Below are 21,543 nucleotides of genomic sequence, written 5' to 3'. Positions count from 1 at the left end.
CGCGCAGGTCGCCCGGCTAGCACTGGACGCCACGCTTGGGTCCCGCCTCCACGACCCGGTCCCTTTTCCCAGGCCGGCCCCGCCCTTCGCCGTGTCCCCGCCCCCACCGAGGCCCCGCCCCCACGACCCGGCCCCATTCCCCAGCCAGGCCCCGCCCCTCGCCGAGGCCCCGCCCCAACAAGGCCCCGCCCCTACGCCCCGGTCCCGCCTCCACGTCCCGGCCGCGCCTCCACTTCCTGGTTCCCGTCACCACGTTCCGTCTCCTCTCCCAAGGCTCCGGCCCCGCCTCCAGGTTTCGGTCCGGTTTATTTCCAAGCCGTGTTTCCGCTCAGGCCCAAGTCCCTTCTCTAATCGTAGGTCCGCCTTCTTCAGAGGAGCCACACCTCCCTCCAACCTCTCGCGGGGTGGAGCTACCCCAGGTGCGGGGTTCGGGGCGTGGCCAGGGTTGGGGGGCGCCGGGTGCAGCTTCCGCGTCAAGATGGTCGCCTCCTGCCGCGTCTGGACGTGGCTCCAGCCCCGCCGCCGGCCCTGTCTTCCCGCCGAGGTCCCTGTGCTGTGCGTCGTCCTTGGTCTCCTGTGCTGGCCTCCAGCTTCTGTGGACGCCGTCCCCGAGCCCGGCCTCTGGGCAGCGACGGTCGACGACGTAAGTGCTGTCAGAGTCGGGGTTCTCGGGCGGCTCCCCGGGTTCCACGTGTTCGGCCCTGCAAGCCCTGTCTCTGGCTTGCTCCTCGGGGCCTCGCCGGGGCAGCTCAGGATGCCCTCCCATGGCCCTAGGCCTTTTCTCGGTGGTCAGTGGCATCTTGTGGTTGGAACGGTTCTCCCTTTTAAACGCTGTCATTGTACGTGAATGAGGATCGCTTTCCAGAGCCTTGTTTATTCAGGACTGAGACTCGAATAGTCACGGTACTTGTAGCGGTATTTTGGGGGTTCGATCCCTCTTTCTGCCAGGGCACAAGATTTCTCCAGGGTTTCGATCTCGCCATGAACTTAGACCGGAAGGAACATGAAATAGGCACCATCCAGTCCCTTTTTCCCTCTTGAATTTCCTTTCGATTTTATCAGAGCCCTGGTCTGGATCAGTGAGCTGGGGTAACTAAAGGGTGTTTGAAAGGCGAGTCTGGAGGGGTGAGTTGGTGGAAATGCTTCCTTTTCAGGGCAGGTCATTCGAGAACTTGGCATTCTCTAGTTGGTGAGATGAATCAGGAGGGTGTAGGGATGGAATTTTGGAAAGTGTAGCGAGAGATGGGAAGTGAGAGAGAGGCATTATCTCTGACCTTTCTTGGGTGAGATGACTCACAGTTCAATGATGTTTTCTGTGTACATTAAAATGATGTCAAGTTTAAAAAGCTAAACGTGTAAACAGATAAAGTAGCTGGAGGCTACAGATACTTTAAACAGATAAAGTAGCTGGAGGCTACAGATTGCTTTTGATTGCTTTAAACAGATAAAGTAGCTGGAGGCTACAGATACTGTAACAGGAAAGCTAGACAGAGGGAAGGGTGTGGGTGGGTATCTCTGAGAACTTTTCTGGGGCAGTGGCAGTCTCTTCAAACAGGAAGCCCCCGATTTTATGCACCAGTGACAGGGCCTGGCCACACTCAAGGTTTCTATCTGCCCCTGTAGTGAATGGGCAGATCATAAGATGACTTGCCTTACCTCTAAGAACCTTTTCCCCAAGCAAGTTTCATTTAGATGGTGTGAATCCAAAGAACGGGGTGGTGGTGGGGGGGGGGGGGAGAATGGTTTTTACTTCCTGCACATGAGGAAGAGAAGTTTCTCCCGAGGGGCCCCACACCATCACATCATCTTTAATGAGCGGAACTTACGCAACTGTGCACCTCAGACCTGCGTAAAAGCCCTCATTTACGAGTGGGCTTCTGTTTCCTCATTTCAAGTGGCTAGGACTTGCCCTTCAGAGCACTGAGAGACATGTCTCTCCAGAAATGGCTCTTCTGATATGAAATTCAGCAGTTTGTAGTCAGGAGTCACCTAAACCTGTTTTCTGGAGGTATCTGGCTTTATGAGTAGGTATTACCTTGGTGATGGAGGAGGGGAGCATTAGGTCGACATTCGGATGTTTCTGTGGAATGAAGGAAGAGAAGTGGGTGTTGGAGAGGACCGGATTACCAAAAGTTTAACCCTGAACTTCTGGTTTAATCTTGAGCCTGAGGGCAGGGGTCTGAAACTCCAGGCCTCACAGGCACCAAGCAAATCATGTCAGTGGCTGCGGTGAGCAAGGTTTCCCACAGGAGGGGTCACGGGAATGTGGTGGATTGCAGAGTGCCTGCTCCTTCTGAAGAGGGCAGCTGCTCTTTGGTCTCAGCTTGGAGGCTGCCGTATGACAGCGTGGGCACAGAGTTTCCAGGTCTCCACAGTTTTTAAGTTTGAAAAATGATGAAGTAGCAAGCCATGTTTTGAAATGCAAGTTTTTACTGTGGCCAGCTAGTTGAGAACTTAAAAAAAAGGCTCCTTGTGAACCAAATAAATCCTGTCATACATTGGGCCCAGTAACTATTGTTGGGTATGAATATGGAAGAGCCGTGGAGGGAGGGTGGGCTGGAAAGGGGGAACCGATTACAGGGATCTACATATAACCTCCTCCCTGGGGGATGGGCAACAGAAAAGTGGGTGAAGGGAGATGTTGGACAGTTTAAGATATGACAAAGTAATAATTTATAAATTATCAAGGGTTCATGAGGGAGGGGAAACAAAGGGAGGGGAAAAATGAGGACCTGATGCCAAGGGCTTAAGTAGAGAGCAAATGTTTTGAGAATGATGAGGGCAATGAATGTACAAATGTGCTTTACACAATTGATGTATGTATGGATTGTGATAAGAGTTGTATGAGCCCCTAATAAAATGACTGGAATAAAAAGAATATGGAAGAGCCATTTAAGTCATTTAGACATACAAGCTAATTATCACTCTATAGCTATGAGAGAGTGATTGATTTAGCTCATCTGGAGGCAGAGATACCAGGGGAGTGATGGCAGGAGCCTGGGCAGGATTGCTGGGAGTCAGAGCCACTTGATGGCACTGAGCTTGGTTTGGTTTTAGGCAGGAAATGTATTTGTATTTCATATTATGAATGTATGTCTAATTTCAGTTAAAAAACCCACACAAACCAAACAAAAAATCCCCTCAGACGTATGGAGAAGACCGTGGCAGTTCTGTGGCCATGCTGCCACCGTATCCACCAGCCAGAGCCGAAAAAGCAGCTACCCTCTTCAATATTTGGGGGCGCAGGCTGAGGAGGATAACTCGGTTTGGGGAGCTTTTGTGAGATGGAGTATGTTGGGCGGTAGAGGCATAGCTTGGGTGACTGCATTCGCGCTACCTCCAGCCCAGGTAGACAGTGTGTGTTGGGGGGGGGCACGGGGGAGGGCAGAAAGGGACGTGTCTGGCTTGGGACAGGTGATGGTGGGGTGTTTGTTAAACATCCCAGTGGAGAAGACCCTGAGGTCATTGGGTTTGTGTGTGTGTGTGGCTCAGAAAATGGACCCAGGCCAGAGATTTTACTGTTCCTGGTGAAACTGGGAGCAGGTGGGAGTGGGGGGAAGCATATCAAGGTTGGCAGGCTTGCCTTGTCTTTTTCTTTAAATCCTAGTCCCTATTGATTTAACATAATTTCTTCTCACAGGTTGCCTACCCGCCCACCCCCCTGGGGAAGGTAGACATTATATAACTTTGGAATCAGTTCTGTGGTTTCAACAGTGGTAAGGGTTGTGGAGAAGAATGGGTACTAGAGCCATATAAGGGAGAGCCTGGCCTGGGCCCCATAGAAGTCATCTGAGGAAAGCACTTTTGAGCAGGACTTTGAAGGATAAGAAGGAATTTTCCTTAGGCAAAGAGTTAAGAGGAAGGGATTTTAAAGTAAGTTTTCAGATTGGTTGCTGAGTGCTAGAAGTATGGGCAGATCTTGCTTATTCAAGGACTCTGTAGGCTACAGGATGAATTTTGGTGTGTTTTAAGTGCAGTAGTAAACCATAAAAATTTGAGGCGGGGGGTAGTTGTTTTGTCTAAAGTACCTTCCTGTTGCTCCTAAGAGTACAACATGCAGAGGCACACACAGCCCATATCACACCTGAGCAGCGCAGATCAAGGGTCTGTCTGCCTGGCAGAGATAGCCAAGGGCAGGAGCACTCTGCACCTCACATCTGTGGCTGAGAGTTGACATGTGGCTCAAAGTCTTAAGCAAATGAGTGATGTGATAGTTATAAAATTTTCAAAAATCACACTGGTCATAGTGAGGTTGCTGTGCTTAGCATGATATATATCATAGGGTAAAACTATAGGAGGGTATGGCAAAATGTATTGCTCACAAAATCATAGACTTCTTAAGTAAACAAAAAGATCAAGGTGAAGAAGTCTTGTTTCTCACCATAGCCTTCATCTATACAGTTCTGAAGGCCGTGTGTCCGTTTCCATCTAATGCTTCCCAAAGTTTCCTCACCCTTTGTTTTCCCCATATCAACATGGCAGTTTTGGCTTCCTCGAGGGGCTCCTTTGAGTTTGAGGAGCAAGATGAAGCCTGAAAGACAAAGACCAGGGAGCTGGGGTAGGTGGGGTCTGGTGGCAAACCAAGTTCTTGGAAGACCTCTCTTGCGGCCCTCATAAGAATGAACAAGGACATTTTCTTGATGAGGAAAATTTTCTCGGCACAACTTTCCTGGTCTTTTTATCATCAGTGGAGTTTTCACTTTTCTTCATAAACGTCTTCCTAATAAGCCCATTTGATTGTCCAGAGTCATCTGAGAAAATCTGTCAAGATGACCTGTTTGGAATGGGGGGGAGAGGGAGTTTCCATAACCTTCCTAGCTGATCTCTCTCTCTGCCTTTAATTGAGCTGACCAAGCAGATCCTTTGGAAACCATGGTTTTGATTGGACCTTGCTTCCTGCATAGTATTGGTAAATCCAAGACTCCTGCCAGGTTATGATTTATTGGATATACTTCTCTCTGTTAGCTCTGGTCTTGCTTAAAAGCCTGATGGCAGGACCAGCTGTGTGAGCTAGCTGGTCTTTATGCAAGGCTGTTGGCACCCATTGAGCTGAGAGTTTGCTGAGGCTAAGATGTGTGCGTGACATTGAACATGAGAACCATGCCAGGTCCCACCTTCAGTCGCCATCGTCCACCAGCTTCTGGACTTCAGCCACAGCTTCCTCATTTGTCAAAGGTTGAGTGTCTTCCTTGCTTGGCTCATGTGAGAGGTCGTCATAACCATCCTTAAAATGTCTGATCCATCTAAAAACGTATGTTATATGGTGCACTGACCGGTCCTGTAAACTGTGGCAAACCTTCAGTGATTTGAGAGGATGTCCACTTGAGGTTTGTTAAAAATTTGGTGTAAGCCTTGATCTCAAAATTGTTTTTATCCATGGCACACAAAAAAGTATCTGTGTTGAAGGTATCCTAACGAGACTACCAAACGCACTGCCATAGAATGGTCTTGATACATAGCAAGACGAAGACAACTAAGTGTCTTAAAGAGAGAGTTTGTCTGCTGCTGTCCAACTGATAACAGAGGCTTACTTATGCACATGCTGTTTGGAATAAACCCATGCAAATATCTCCTCGAATCATAATAGCAATACTTTTTGACTTACTCTCATATACACTTTTAAACAGTAGAGAAATTTAACAAGCTCCTTAATACCTTCTTTTTTTCACATTCTAGAAATCTGAACCATTGATATTTAGGAAAACTATGTTTAACTCTACAGAGATCAAGTTTTCTGGTAAGTTTAATGAACTAATATAATACTTATATAGCAAATTGTAATCTAACATCATGTGACTATATTATAAATGAATATAGTAATTTAGTATAAATGAATTAGATACATTTATGTATATGCTAAAATTTAAGATTTTCTTCTATTTCAGTCAAGACATGGTTATTTGCAAGAATGGGCTTTTCTGATCCTGTTTCAGAAAATATAATCTGACTCATTTAATAAAGATAATAATTAAAGTTTAATAAAGTAGACCTTATCAGAGAGAATTTAGCTCTGTGAAATTAGTCTTAAAATTCCAGATTTTAAAACCTGAAACCTCTCAAACCATAGTACGAAGTAAAAGTTAGTAGGCATTACCATTTTATTTAGTATCTTTGAGCTTATGAAAGAAAAGTATTTGTTAGGTAGAAATTACCTTTTCTATATAAATACTGTTCTAATAGGACTACGAAGTCATAGGGCTTGAGGTTTTTCAATATTTTTAACAGGTCTGTATTTGATCATAGGAGCCCTGTGGGCGCAGTAGTTAATAAGAAAGTTGGCACTTCAAACCCCCCAGCTGCTTTATGGGAAAAGATGTGGCATTCAGCTGCCATAAAGATTCACAACGTTGGAAACCCCATGGGGCAGTGCTATTTTATCCAATAGGGCTACTGTGAGTCAGTACACTTGATGGCAGTGGATTTGGGACACGCTGGATCCTATTCACTGTTTATCACTGTTTCTAGTACTTGACCTGGGGGGTTGGTTGGCACAGTGGAGGTCTGGGGATGAAGGGCAGTTTTTCACTGGGTGAGCAGATTGGCTTCTCCAGCGCCTGAAGTTGTACTCTGTACATCACACTAGTCTTTAGTCATTTCTGGAGCAACATGTGACTCTGAGGAAGGCCAGCCAGTTATCAGCTAGACAGCGGGGGTGGTTCAGAGCAGCTCCAGAATATCTGGATCATTTGTGGTGATAAGGAGGTTTCTGGTAAGAGGAAATAGAAGCTCAAGGTGGGCGGGAAAAATATTTTGGTATCTTGCTATTTTCATGAATTTATGTCTCAAAGTCTAGGTAAATTGCATTAGCTGGTACAGGCAAAAAAGAAAGAAAGTGCCATGTGTGGGGGGAACAAGAAGAAATGCAGACCATAGACAGAATTTAATTTTTAATAAATCAGTGCATAATTCAGGAGGTCAGCCTTATGGTAGACTAAAGTCAAGATAGTGCTGTTCACACATCAACTAGAATTTAACTGCTGGAACCTTGGTTTCTGTCACTGCCTCAGGGTAGTTTCAACTTCTTCCTTCACTGCTAATGATTCTCAATCCCATGCTATTTCTTGAAGTAGCTGAACTCTGACATTGACTTGTGCAAGTCCTCGGACCATTCTGATGCCTGCTGCACTATTCAAAACGTCACCCCCTGGATCCAACTTCAGTATCGCAGCTCAAGGTGTTCTCTTTTTCAGCTTGAAAAATGTTGACCATATTCTACTCTTGGATTTTGAACTCCAGATTTTCACACATTTCATCACAACACGTTACTGTGTCTTCTGTGAAGTGGTCTCTTTAGCTCATTGACTTCATCAGTGTTTGTTTCCTCGTGTTGTTAGGTGCTTTGAGTCTGCTCTGACTCAGCAGCCCTGTGTGCAGCAGAACAAACGCTGCCCTGTCCTGCGCCATCCCACAGTCTGTTATTTAAGGCGAAGCCCATTGCTGCAGCCACTGTGTCAACCCGTCTCCTTGAGTGCCCTCTTTTTGCTGATCCTTGCTTACCAAGCATGCTGTCCTTTACAGGGTCCGATCTCTCCTGATCCCATGTCCAAAGTGTGTGCGATGAAAACTCAATATCCTGGCTCCTAAGGAGCACGCTGGTTGTTCTCCCTTCAAGGCATATTTGTTTGTTCTCCTGGTAACCCATCATTATTCTTCACCAACCCCATAACGCAACCGGACCCGTTCTTTGTCTTCCTTATTCATTGTCCAGCACTCATGCATATGAGGTGATGGAAAATATCATGGCTTGGGTTAGGTGTCCCTTTGGCCACACAGTGACATTTTAAATGGGTCTTACTGCAGCAGATTTGCCCAGTGCAATATGTCCTCTGATTTCTTGACCACTGCTTTCCATTGGCATTGGTCCATGTAAATTGAAATCCTTGACAACTTTGATCTGTTTCCTGTTTATGATGCTGATTGGTCCAGTTGTGATGACTTTTGCTTTCTGTGAACTGAGTCATCATCCATACCAGGCGGTAGTCTTTGATGGTCAACAGTGATTCCTCTTCACTTCTCAGCAAACAAGATGGTGTCATGTGCATGGTGCAGTTTGTTGGTGAGCCTTCATGTGGGTCAGCTTCCTGGATTATTTACTCAGCATGCAGAATTGAATAAGAATGGTGAAGGAAGAAATACAATGCTGACACACACCTGCCCTATTTTGAAATCATGCCGTGTCCCCGTGCTGACACACACCTGTCCTATTTTGAAATCATGCCGTGTCCCCGTGCTTTGTTTGAGCGACTGCCTTTGATCTGTGTACAGGTACTGCATGAACCCCATTAAGTGTTCTGGAATTCCGGTTCTTTGCAGTATTATCCATAATTTGTTGTTGATCCAATTGAATACCTTTGCATTGTTGTGGGTTTAGGTAAAAGAAGACCACCACAATGTCCAATTAGAATGAGGTGAAGTCTTTATTGTCAGGCTTGCCTGGACCGCAGGGGGAAACATTCAAATGCCACTTTCACCAGATTGCAGTGTCTGTCTTCCCTCGCCACGCCTCTTTGATATTATTCAAGGAGGGTAGAACACAGAAACCAGAAGAAAAAGCAAGTTAAAATACATATATCACTAAATGATACTGACAAAAGCAAAACGAAAGTATATTTAGGTAAAGTTTCGGGGACTTTGCTTTATGATCCCATTCCTGAATTTCGTCTCTAGTTTGCCCTCCTAGCTGGGTAGGGAAATGACCACTCCAGTCTCTGGGAGAAAGACTCACAGCTTCTCTTGAGAGGAGAGAGGGGCAGTTGGAACAAGGCTTGCTCTGAGGGCACTTATACACCTGCATTCCACTGTGATGTTCAAGCAGGTGACCTCAGGCCAAGCAGAGGCTGGTGAGAGGGGGCGGGGAAGTTGCCCTCAAGAAAAAGTATTCTTGTGACAGTTCTGCTTAAATGTGGAGTTCTGTGCTTGTCAATTTCAGCAGTCATTAAAACACAAGTGAACCTCATTCTGGTATTTTCTATTTTTGTCAAGATCACCTGTCATCAGCACTGATCTCTCTCATGCCAACTCCTCTTCTGAATCTGGCTTCAACTATTTTTTTATTATCTTCAGCAAAATTTTACTTACCTGCGGTATTAATGGTCCTGTTCAATAATTTCTACATACTGGATCTCTTCTCGTCAGTTGGCCAGGTAGCTGTCTTGCAAATGCCGTGGCAGAGACTAGTGAGTCTTTCCGGTGCTGCATCAGTTGTTGAAACATGTTCGTTGGCATCCCATCAGTTCTTGGAGCCTCTTTTTGTTGCTTATGCCTTTAGTGCTGTTTGGACTTCTTCAATACCATTGGCTTTTGACCGTAGCTACCTCTTGAAATATTTGTACATTGACTCTTTCTTTTGGGTATAATGACTTCTGAGATTTTTGGTTGACGCCTACTGCTTCATCATTTCTTCCATTAACTACTTCCTTTAACTGCCGTGCTTTCAAAAGCAAGTTTCAAAGTCTCTTCTGACATCCACTTTGGTCTTTTCTGTTTTTCCTGTCTTGATAAGCTTTTTCTTTTTTCGTGCCTGATGTTCTTGATGTCCTCCCACTGCCTGTCTGGTCTTTGATCATTACTGCTCAGTGCATCAGATTAGTTCTTGAGATGTTCTTTAAGTCCAGGTGACATAGACTCAGTCATATTTTGTCTCTAGTGACTTTTTAAAAAAAATCATTTTATCGGGTACTTGTACGACTCATCACAATCCATCCATCCATCCATTGTGTCAAGCACATTTGTAGCCATCATCATTCTCAAAACATTTGCTTTCTCCTTGAGCCCTTGGTATCAGCTCTTCATTTTTCCCCTCCCTCCTCACTCCCTACTCCCTCATGAACCCTTGATAATTTACAAATTATTATTATTTTATCATATCTTATGTCTCCCTTCACCCACTTTTTTGTTGTCCATCCCCCAGGGAGGTTATATGTAGATCATTGTAATTGGTTTCCCCTTTCCACCCCACCTTCCCTCAACCCTCCCAGTATCGCCACTCTCAGCACTGGTCCTGAAGGGATCATCTGTCCTGGATTCCCCGTGTTTCCATTTCCTCTCTGTACCTGTGTACATCCTCCGGTCCAGCCGGATTTGTAAGGTAGAATTGGGATCATGATAATGGGGGGGGGGGGCGGTGCTGGAGGGAGAAGCATTTAGGAACTAGAGGAAAGTTGTATGTTTATTCGTTGCTACCCTGCACCCTGACTGCCTCATCTCCCTGCGACCCTTCTATAAGGGGACGTCCTGTTGCCTACAGATGGGTCTTGGGTCCCCACTCTACACTCCCCCTTATTCACAATGATTTGATTTGTGGACTTGTTTTAATATTCTTCAGCATCAATTTGAACTTGCATGTGACCACCTAATGGTCTGTTCCACAGTCGTCGCCTGTCCTTGTGTTGGCTGATGGCATTGAGCTTATGCACTGGCACTGTTAGGTTTCTCTGGTGGGAAATGCCTGGGTCCTTGACTTCGCATGAGAAAGAATTCACACCGAAGCCTGGTGTGTGTTCTAAGTGGGTTTTTTTTTTAATAAAGAAGCAGTTTCAGGTGTTACCAGTAAACTGAACACAAGCCAGAGAGAGAGAGAGAGGGAGCGCGCGCGAGCGAGAGACCATCATGGCACAGGCCCATGTGCGCTGAACTGTGTAGGAGCTGCTGGGGGAGAGAGAGAGAGAGATTCTGGTGTTTTTTTTCAGCCACCACCCCACCCACCCACTCCTGGTTGGGAGGCATGGTCCACAGTACTGGTTGACCCCATTGGCTGAATTATCCCACCTGGCCTAGATGGGGTCAATCCAGGTGTACCGCCCACCTAGATCCTAGATGTACCTCCCCTTCCTGACTCTGAGCCTGAATGTAAGCATGCCCTCTAGCCCATATGGCTGGCTGGACTTGTCTGATTCTCTGATTCTGTGCAGAAACCTCCTGTAGGGGCGCCTTGGCACAGAGAGGGACAACTCCCTATCTGGCTACCTAACAGCACTTCCTGCAGATGTAGTTAATTTGATTTCTGTGTGTTTCACCTAGTGAGGCCCAGGTGTACAGTTGCTGGCTATGCTGTTGAAAAAGGTCTTTGCACTGAAGAAGCTGTTGTCTTGCAAAATTCTATCATGACAGTCTTGTTTCTGTCTGCCAGCCCATATTTTCCGATCGCTGATTCTTCTTTTTGTTTCCAACTTTCGGATTCCAATCACGAGTCCCTACCAGTGGGTGATTTGGAGGATGGGGCCGTGCTTTGCTCGGCTGTACATAGTGTAAGGAATTTTGGGGCGCGAAACAGAACCAAAGATCCAATCGGCAAAATTTAGAAGCAGGTTTTATTGGGAGGCTTGCGGGCGGATTCAGCAACTCAGGGAATTGAGCCTTTGAAACCACACTTTGGGAAATTTGGGCTGCGTCTTTATACTCCTGCTGGCAGGCACAGCTGGGAAGGATCCAAACTGGGGGAGGATCTGTGCACACAGGTGCTTCAGAAGGGAGAAGGTCTTTGACCTTATCTATATGCCAAGGACGGGTAGAGTGGAGTGTACTTATCTTCAGAAAACATTCTGGCTCCGGGAGGAGCGGGCTCCAGGAATTTGAAGGTTGAACCGGGGAGGGGGAGATCAGTGAGAGGGAGGTCAGTGAAAGGGAGGTCTATGAGAGGTAAATTCTGAGAGCCAAGCTGAAGGCACCGGATTCAAAATGGAGTCCCTTTTGCCAAGACCAGGCACATAGGTCATTGTGAGTCAGAACTGATGCAGTGGTACCTAACCAGCCCAGGGACCCCTGGAGCTTCCCTGTCCAGGGATTTGATGGAGTGAGGCTGCGCTGTGTCCTCATCATTGGTTGAGTCAATCCACCCTCTTTCTTTTCACTAGGTGCTCTTTTGGGCCTGTTACCCACCACCGAAGTCACCTGATAACATTGGGAAGAACATCAGTTACTTGGGAAATTTCAATGATTTAAAAACTTAGTGAAGATTGATTGTGATGAAGAGTTTGTTGGGAGAAATGGATGGTTCTTTTCAACCTGAGGATAATTTATATACAATTAAAGGGCAAGTCCTAAATGCTTATCAGTAAGAGGAATGGCTAAAAAAACTTGGGTAAAACAAAAACACTTGGGGAAGTAAACACAATGGATTGCCATACAACACTGAAAAACAAAAGACGAGCCCAGGAAGCACTGCCTGGCATGGATAATTAGAGAACTTTATGCTGAGGGAAATTAGCCAATCACAAAAGGACAAGTACTGTATGAGTGGATCTCCCAGCCAAAGTCTAACCCCCACCAAATGACCTATCCCTGCATGGGTCTGCTAAGAAGGTGGGGGAAGATACTGAAAGGATTCACCCGAGTAATTTTGACCAGTATTCCCTATTGTGTATCAAATGAGCCCTCTGAGAAGCAGGAGGAGGAATCTCAGGACCAGCAAGAGCCAGGAGCGGAGTGTGTCCTCTGGACCTGAGATCCCTGCACTCTGAGCCTCTAGGAGCCAGAGCGTGGAACAGGGTGCTGAACTTTCCCACCATGGAACATGCTCGGATGAATGCTTTTGTCCAGGAGGCTGGCTTTGGGAAGTGAGATGCCTCTGAGCACTTAATTGGGGAAGTTGGACTTGCTGATTTAGGGAGCAAGCGGAGTTGACTTAATTCACAGAGCTCAGTTTGTGCTGACCTGAGGGTCTTAAGTGAATGCCTTCCAGTTGAGGCTTACAGCAGGAGTGGTGTGCCCCTTTAGACATTTATTAGCAGATCTGCAAGGCCTTTGTGAGCCATCCCTGAGCATTTCTCACTGGCATTGCAACTTGTTTTCATACTTAATACACCGTGGAATCATGAATTTTGTTGCGAGCTTCTGCACAGCCATCACAGTGGATATTAGAATTATATATCAAGTAGATAAATTGAAAAGATTAATTTTAAAACAGTATAGAGATTACTGTTATGAGGGGTGTAAAACACAACAAGTTAAAGACTTTCCTGCCAAAGGGAACAGAATTTAGAGTTTGCCAAACATAGCAGGGAAAGCAAGGGACGGAATATAAAGCAATAGACTAGATGGTTGATGTTATCTGGGGTGAAGTGGAAGATGGTGGTGAGGAGAGGGAGAGGAGCCATTGAGGAGCAAGGGAAGAGTGAGTTATCGGGAGGTTTGATTAGTTGTTTAAAGGTAACACAAAGTTGATCTGGAATATAGATCCTCATCTCTGAGTTGGGCTTTCCCTCCCACTGGGCTGCTGTGTGATCTGTTCTTGCTCTTAGACTGTGTTGTGGTCCTGCCCATTGCCCCGTTCTCAGCTCCTCCTATGACGATGATTTTATTGATAAACCAAACTCACTGCCATTGAGTCAGAGCTGACTCATAGCGACACTTTAGGCCAGAGTAGAACAGCCCTGTGAGAAAGCCCCATCTGTCTCCCTATTCTAATTGAAAATGCCTATCTAATTGTCATCCTCCACCGCTACCACCTCATCTATCAGAACAACTGTTTTGTTTACTAACTCTGTCTCTTCCCAGAATGTGCACTATTTCTGAATGAACGAGGAGAACATTTTAGAGGGGAAAAAGCAAGGCTCAGCATATTAGGGAACTACTTGGTTAATTTAACATCGATCTTAACATGTAGGTGAAAGAAACCATGTTACAACAACTTTTAGTGAATTCTAGTAACTTAGAGGAGCCCTGGTGGTGTAGTGCAGTAGGTTACACATTGGGCTGCTAACCGAAAGGCCAGCAGTTTGAAACCACCAGCCACTCCTCTGGAGCAAGACGAAGCTTTCTACTCCCATGAAGAGTCACAGCCTTGGAAAACTACAGAGGCAATTCCACCCTGTCCTGTAGAGTTGCCACCACTCAGGTTTGACTCGATGGTAGTGAGTTTGGAATTTGGTTCACAACTTAATGAGTTGATGTGTCTCATTGTGCAGTGACTTTTTGGAAAAATTAGTTAATATTTTAGTGCTAAAGTAGCCTACTTTAATTTGTATTCTCGATACCATAAGTCCATGCTAGGATAGATTTATTATTCATGTAAAATGATACTTTTTTTTCCCTAAACAGTTAAGTCATTCAGTTGTCCCGGGCCTGTGAAGTTTACCATAGAATGGCACCTGAAGTATCATATCTGTCAAAATGAATACCCTGACCTGGAAGTAAGTAAATCACAAATATTTAATGCATGTAAGCTACAAAGGAAATACTGTGAATACAAAGATTTATGAGGTCATTAGATGAGAAGGTTAAAAATAGAGATTCTAGTTTTTAAAATGCCACTGATTTATTTTGGGACTGAAGGCAATAAGTCTAAGTATATGCTATCTCAGAACTACAGCCCTTTGGTTTTCTCATTGGTACCTTAGAGAAAATGTTAGTGAATGTATAAAGGACACGTGCAGGAGCCAGTGATAGGTGCTACTGAGTTAGTTCTGTCTCACAGCAACCACACAGAGAACTCCACACTGTCTGGTCCTTGCCGTCCTCACAGTCATTGCTCTGTTTGAACTCACTGTTGCAATCACTGTCAGTCCATCTTATTGAGGGTCTTCCTCTATTTCCCTCCCTCTTTCCTTTACCCAGCATGATGTCCTTCTCCAGGGACTGTCCCTCCTTTGATGTGTCCAAAGTATATGAGACCAAGTCTAGCCATCCTCACTTGTAAGGAGCATGCTGGCTGTGTTTCTTCTTAAGGTTTGTTCAAAATAAGGCCTTGGAGAACACTGTAGATCACGTATAAGAATTTTGCAAAACCACCAACTTTTTCATGGGAAACAAGCTTTTTCAAATACACACACACACACACGCATACTATACATATGGACCTCCCCAGATGGAGTACACCTGAATCAAAGTACAATATACTTAATACTCTTTGCCAGCGCCAGAATTCCACTCTTTTCCAGTCTTCCCTATTCATTGCCCCGCCTGCACTTACGTACGAGGGGATTGATAATAGACTCAGGTCAGGCACACGATAGTCCTTAAGACAGTGGTTCTCAACCTGTGGGTCGCAACCCCTTTGGGGGTCAAATGACCCTTTCACAGAGGTCGCCCATAACAGTAGCAAAAGGACAGTTATGGAGTAGCTATGAAAATAAATTTATAGTTGAGGTCACCACAACACGAGGAACTGTATTAAAGGGTCGTGGCATTAGGAAGGTTGAGAACCACTGCCTTAAGGTGGCATCTTTGTTTCTTCACAGTTTAATAAGGCAACAAATTCGCCTAGTGTAATATGTGCTCTTCATTTCACGGCTGCTTCCCTGGTGGTGGTTTGTGAATCCCAGCAAAATGAATTCCTTGACAACGTCAATATTTTCTCCATTTATCATGATACTACATATTGGTCCAGTGGTGAGGATTTTTTTCCCCTTGTGTTGAAGTGTAAACCTTACTGAAGGCTATAGTCTTCAATGTACATCAGTAAGTGCTTCAAGTTCTTGGTCAGCAAGCAGTTTCTTATCTGCATGTTTCAGGTTGTTCGTCTTCCTCCAGTCCTAAGGCTTCCGTCTTCAGAGAGTCCAGCTTCTTGGCTGATTTACTTAGTGTACACATGGACTAACTGTGGTGAAAGGATGCGGCTTTGATGCACACCTTCCCTGATTTTAAACCACTCAGTGGCCCCTTCTTCACACAACTGCCCCCTAGGCTTCCGTACAGGCTCTCCATGAGCACGATTCAGTGTTCTGGAATTTGCATGGTTATCTCTAGTTTGATATGATCCACATAATAGAGTGCCTTTGCAGAGCCAGGTGAACACAAACACGTAAACGTCTTTTTTGGTATTCTCTGCTTTTAGCCAAGATCTGTCTGTCAACAGCAATGCTATTGCACATTCTAACCCCCTTTCTAAAATGGCTTGCATTTTCCTACCGATGCACTGCTGCAACTATTTTTTAATTACCTTCAATGACATGTTACTTGCATATGAATTTGATAATACTCTACAGTAATTTCTGCGTTCTCGGTGCTTCCCCTTGGGGGAGGGGTGTGTGGACGCAAATCTGATGGATCTCTTCCAGTCGGTTGGCTAGGTAACTGTCTTCCAGAGTTGTTTGCAGAGATGAGTGAGCCTTTCCATCAATTCCTTGGTTTATTGAAACATTTCAGTTGGTATTCCATCAATTCTTGGAGCCTTGTAATTTCCATCGTTGCCTTCAGTGCCACTTGGTCTTCTTCAACCCCACCTGTTGCTGACCCTGTGCCTCCAGAAGCGGCAGGACATGGACCAGCTCTCTTGGGCACAGAGACTGTATCCCATCCGTCTTCTTTTGATGCTTCCGCAATCACTTAATATTTTGCTCTGAGGCTCCTTCAGTGTTGCGGCTTGAGATTTGAAATTTTTCTTCAGTTTTCCCAGCTGAAGAATTCTCAACCATGCTATTTCCTTTGGTTTTCTCACTCTAGGTTTTTGAATATTTTTTATTATACTTTGTTTTCTTCAATTGCCTTTTGAAATCTTCAGTTCATTTACTTATTTATTCTCACTCACTTTAGTTACAAGTGGTGTTCAGGGCAAGTTTTTTTTAATACTTTTATTGGGGGCTCTTACCTCTCTTATCATAATCTATACGTTCATCCAGTGTGTCAAGCACATCTGCACACTAGCTGCCATCATCATTTCCAAAGCATTCCCTTCCTGCTTGAGCCGCTGATATCAGATCCCCATTTCTTCTCCCTCCCTCCCCCGGCCTGCCCTTCCTCACAAACCCTTCATAAGTTACAAGTTATTTTTTCCATATCTTACATCGTCCTTCATCGCCCCTTACCCACTTTTCCACTTTTCATCCCCCTGGGAGGGGGTTCTAGGTTGATCCTTGTGATCGATTCCCTCTTCCTCCCACCACCCTCCCCTAAACCTCCTGGTAGCTCTACTCTCATTGTTGGCCCCGAGGGGTTTATCTATCCTGGATTCCCTGTGTTGTGGGCGGGCTCGTATCTGTAGCAGTGCGCATGCTCTGATCTAATCCAACTCGTAAGGTAGAATTGGGGTCATGATAGTGCGGGGGTGATGATAGGGAAACATTAAGGAACTAGAGGAAAGTTGTGCGTTTCATGGGTGCTATACTGCACCCTGACTGGCTCATCTCTTCCCTGTGACCACTCTGATGGATGTCCAATTGTCTACAGATGGGCATTGGGTCTCCACTCCATTTCACACCCCCGCCCCCTTCATATCAGCACAAGTTTTGGAGTCTCTTCTGACATAGACTTTGGTCTTTTCTTGTAAGACCTTTTGCTTTGTTCATGTTTGATATCCATAATGCCCTTCCATAGCTCATCTGGCCTTTTGCCTTTAATGTCCAGTGTGTCCACACTGTTCTTGAGGTGGTATTTAAATTTAGGTAGGATATACTCAAGGCTCTACTTTGCCTTTTATGCCCTTGCTTATTTTGTTGTTTGAAGTGACCATTTTATCACTAAAGACCCCAAACACATTCCAGTTTTGCTTTTCTTTTTTTTTAAAGCCACTCAAATTACTATTTAGATTTGAGGGAAAAAGAATCTGGGGATATGTATATCTATGTGTGTGTTTGGCTTTTAAAGACATATACTATGTATATTTATACAAATCATCTCAAGAAATGAAATCAATGATAACCTATTACATATGTATGGGATATTTTTTTGTTTTGATCTTCTTTCGTTCTCTCTCTCCCTGCCCACTCTCCCTGGCCTCCTCGTACTCATTAAAGTCTTGTCTATTGGTGTGTAAACCACTTTTCTTCTTCCTTTTCCCTTATAACAATGGTGATATTAAATATTTATCTTCGTAAGATTCACTTGAGTTCACCAACCATACTGTTCTCTAGGTTTGTCCATGTCTTTCAGTGTTTAAGAGAGTTGTCTTTGTTTTTTTAAATTGACACATACTGCTCCATTGTTTGAATGTACCAGAAGTTGTTTATCCATTCCTCTAGAATTCAGGTTTTGGGTGGTGTCCACTTTTTGGCATGCTCTATGACTTCAGCTCGACCTTCCGTATCAACCAGTGATGGGCTATGCCTCCACTGGCCTTGGCCTGGTTTTGGTTGTTTCTCCAAGGTCTCTTCCATGGATGGAGTCCATTTGATTTGTGTGTCCATGAATCCCCAGAGCCTCCTGGGGAGGTCCATATGTGTAATTGCTATATATATATATAGTTGAAAAAAAGTTTGTTTCCAAGGAGTAAGTTGGCGGTTTTACAAAATTATTATGTGATCTACACTGTTCACTAAGACCTTATTTACCAACCATTGCTTTAAAAAGATTTATTATTAATTGGGAGTTAATACATATATCATTCCATAGTTCAATCACATCAAGCAGAATTGTCCAATTGCTACCACTTTCAGTTTCCAAGCATTCCTTTTCTTCGTCTCCACGGAAACGTGTTCATTGATAGTGACCCGGAAGGCCTTGAAATAGCAGTGGCAGAGCTTCCGACATCATAGCAGCGTGTAAGCCACCGCCGTGCACCCGACTGATGGATGAGAAGAGGAAAGTGCCTTTGGGTCACATGCAAATAAAAAGAAATTCAAGAAAACCATTGATAAGCATCACTTTATGAAAAACATTTACATGAGTGATATGCCAATAAAACTTTAAAAAACATTTCCAATAGGCTATATAAAAACTTAAATACAAGTCGATTTAGTAGAGATGAGACAAAGAAAGGAGGCTTCTGAAGGAGGAAAGCCTGTGCTGGGCTCTGGGCCCACTCAGCAAGCCGTGCGTGTCTCCAGGTTCTTCTCATGATGGCTCATTGAAGTCCTTTCTTTATCAGTCAGCTGCTACCTGTTTATCGTCTAGCTTGAATAATATGCCAAAATCCCTTGTCATTAAGTTGATTACGAGTCATATTTACCCTTTGCTCCCGGGGATTTCCAAGATTGCAGTCCTTGTGGAGGCAGACTGCTGACCTGCCTCCCAGGAAAGAAGCCGCCCCTTCAGTTAGCCTGTGCACACTTCACCACTAGGGCTCCGTGCAGTGAGGTCTGTTTCCATGTTTTCTTTTCTCTTCTTGAAGTGAAAGTACCAGTTTCCTTTATAGCCTTGACTTCCTTTTACCTCCACATTACATACTTCAGTATGTTTTTCCTAAGAACAAATCCACTGAAATGACACAGCATGATTTCAAATTCAGGAACTCTACCATATTCAAGCTATATTAAATTTTGCCAGTTATCTTAAATTTTATGTAGCTGTTTGTTTGCTTCTGGAACAAGACTAATTTATATCACCCACTCAGTCTCATTTACAGTTATTTTGCTTTGTTTTAAATACCTTGAATTCCTGGAACGAGCCTGAAACTTTCCTCCACTTTTGTGACATTGATATTTTTGAGTATACATGTCATCTTTTTTTTCTCTTTGGCAACCTGTCTTTTAATTTTTGCACTTTAGATACCATATATACTCGTGTATAAGCCGAGGGTTTTCAGCACATTTTTAATGCAGGTTTTGTGGTAAAATTAGGTGCCTCAGCTGATATTCAAGTTGGCTTATACACAAGTATATATGGGATTCCCTCATGATTTTATTCAATTTACATAATTTTGGTAGGACAGCTACAGAATACTGGATTGTCCCATTGTTGGCAGTTAACTTTAATCAGTTGGTTAAGGATATAACTGCCAGGCTTCTCCACACTACTGCTGTCTGTCTGTTATTCTGAACAGTCTGTGAGGTGATACTTTGAAACTATAAATGTCCATTTTTTTCATCAAGCCTTCACTCATTGGCTTTAACCCCCTTTTTGATGAGCCCTGCTTGCTAAACCAGCTATTACTATGATGATTGCTAAATAGTGTTTTTCTAATTCCATATTTCCCTTTATACTTCGTAATGTTCTACTCTAAGGATGAGCTTTCTATTCTGTGTGTCTTAACTATTAGTCAGTTATCAGTGTGCTTGCATTTATTTTGACTGTTACTGTAATTTATTGCTACTTGTTTTTTCAAATCTGACCAGTGGAAGGCAGGTAACCTTTTCTTGGTGACAGGGAGCTGCCAAGACAAGTATGATTGATTTACTGTTTTGGGTGGGGATAGTAGGAGGAACCTTGGCAATGCAATGGTGACATGCGCAGCCAGCTGCTAACTGACAGGTCTGGGCTTCAAACCCATCAGCAATTCCTATGGGAGATCTGACAGCCATATCAAATCAATATTGCCTCTGGCCTGTTCCCATCAAAAGATGATATCCTAGGAAACCCGACATCCTAGGTGGCTTTGAGTGAGAGTAGACCCAGGGATCCCCAATCACCTCAGGATAGGAAGAAGGACAGATTGTTGATGGGGAAGTGAGTGTCTTCTCGCACTCGTTGGGATTCACCACCTGGCTGATACTTCGGGATTTACCTGAGGGTTTGGTGTCTGTGTCCCTGTCGTGAATTGCTGCTTTCTGTCTCTGTAAAAATCTCTTCACGTGAGTTAAAATTCAAGTAACCATAGGGTAAAGGGTGTTTATTTCTCACTTTCTTACTGTAAGGTTACACTTGTAGCGTACATTACTGCATCTGACCACATTGGAATGCCAAAAATGGTGTATGACCTCAGTCAGACTTATAAAGACTTTTCTTTTTGCTATTTTGCTCAGCATGCTTTCAAGTGCTATACACTGAACAAACTCTCTATTATTTAGATATAATTTGTGTGTATCGTCTTGGATAAGAACGTAGAAATAAATAACATGGAATTTTACCTTGGGTAGGATCAGTCACGAAAACATGACATCCTAGTTGATGAAGACTTCTGCAGCAGTTATTTCAAGGGCATCGACTGCTGGACCACAAAAAATGAAAACTTAGAATGCAACCGTGACTCCCAGGTGTTTCCCTCATTGACCGTGAGTATCTGCCTGGCCAGTGGCTGCAAATCCACTTAGACTCTGTCTTATCAGCATTGTAATAAAGAGTGGTGTTTATTTTTAAAACATTTTAGGTTAATAAATGTATGGTTGTGTGTGTGTATTCTTAGAAAATCACACAAAAACCAAGTTCACTGCCATCGGGTCGATGCCAACCTATAGTGACACAGTAGGACAGAGAAGAAATTCTCCTTTCCGTTTCAGGAAGTGTAACTATTTTTTAATCATTTCATCGGGGACTCCTACAACTCTTATCACAATCCATACACACATTCATTGTGTACATTTGTTGCCATCATCATTCTCAAAACATTTGCTTTCTACTTGAGCCCCTGGTATCAGCTCATTTTTGTCTCCTACCTCCCCGCACCCCTTCCCTCACAAACCCTAGATAATTTATAAATTATTATTATTTTGTCATGTCTTGCACTATCTGATGTCTCCCTTCACCCACTTTTCTGTTGTCCTTCCCCCAGGGAGGGAGTTATATGTAGATCATTGTGATCGGTTCCCCCTTTCTCCCCCACCGTCCCCTTATCCTCCTGGTATAGCTACTCACATTATAGACCCTGAGGGGTTCATCTGTCCTGGATTCCCTGTGTTTCCACTTCTTATCTGTACCAGTGTACATGCTCTGGTCTAGCTGGATTGGTAAGGTAGAATTGGGATCGTGATAGTAGGGGAGGAAGCATTAAAGAACTAGAGGAATGTTGTTTGTTTC

General features: G+C 44.3%; 1 protein-coding gene across 2 annotated transcripts in view; it reads left to right on the top strand.

The window, feature by feature from the left end:
* Positions 1-236: 236 nt before the first annotated feature.
* Positions 237-21,543, top strand: part of TMEM87B (transmembrane protein 87B) — a 63,520-nt gene continuing 42,213 nt past the window's right edge. Inside the window, exons 1-4 of one of the 2 annotated variants that reach the window (XM_075563139.1) lie at positions 237-643; positions 5,677-5,737; positions 14,038-14,129; positions 20,667-20,801. In XM_075563139.1, the coding sequence (XP_075419254.1) occupies positions 479-643; positions 5,677-5,737; positions 14,038-14,129; positions 20,667-20,801 (453 nt within the window). In that variant the 5' untranslated portion in view covers positions 237-478. The remainder of the gene's footprint in view (positions 644-5,676; positions 5,738-14,037; positions 14,130-20,666; positions 20,802-21,543) is intronic. The other variant, XM_075563138.1, reaches the window with a different exon arrangement.

Source organism: Tenrec ecaudatus, chromosome 11 (assembly GCF_050624435.1).
Source record: "Tenrec ecaudatus isolate mTenEca1 chromosome 11, mTenEca1.hap1, whole genome shotgun sequence".
Classification (NCBI taxonomy): domain Eukaryota; kingdom Metazoa; phylum Chordata; class Mammalia; order Afrosoricida; family Tenrecidae; genus Tenrec; species Tenrec ecaudatus.
The sequence above is the reverse complement of the archived record's forward strand: the minus strand, read 5'-3'. Positions and strand labels throughout refer to the sequence as shown.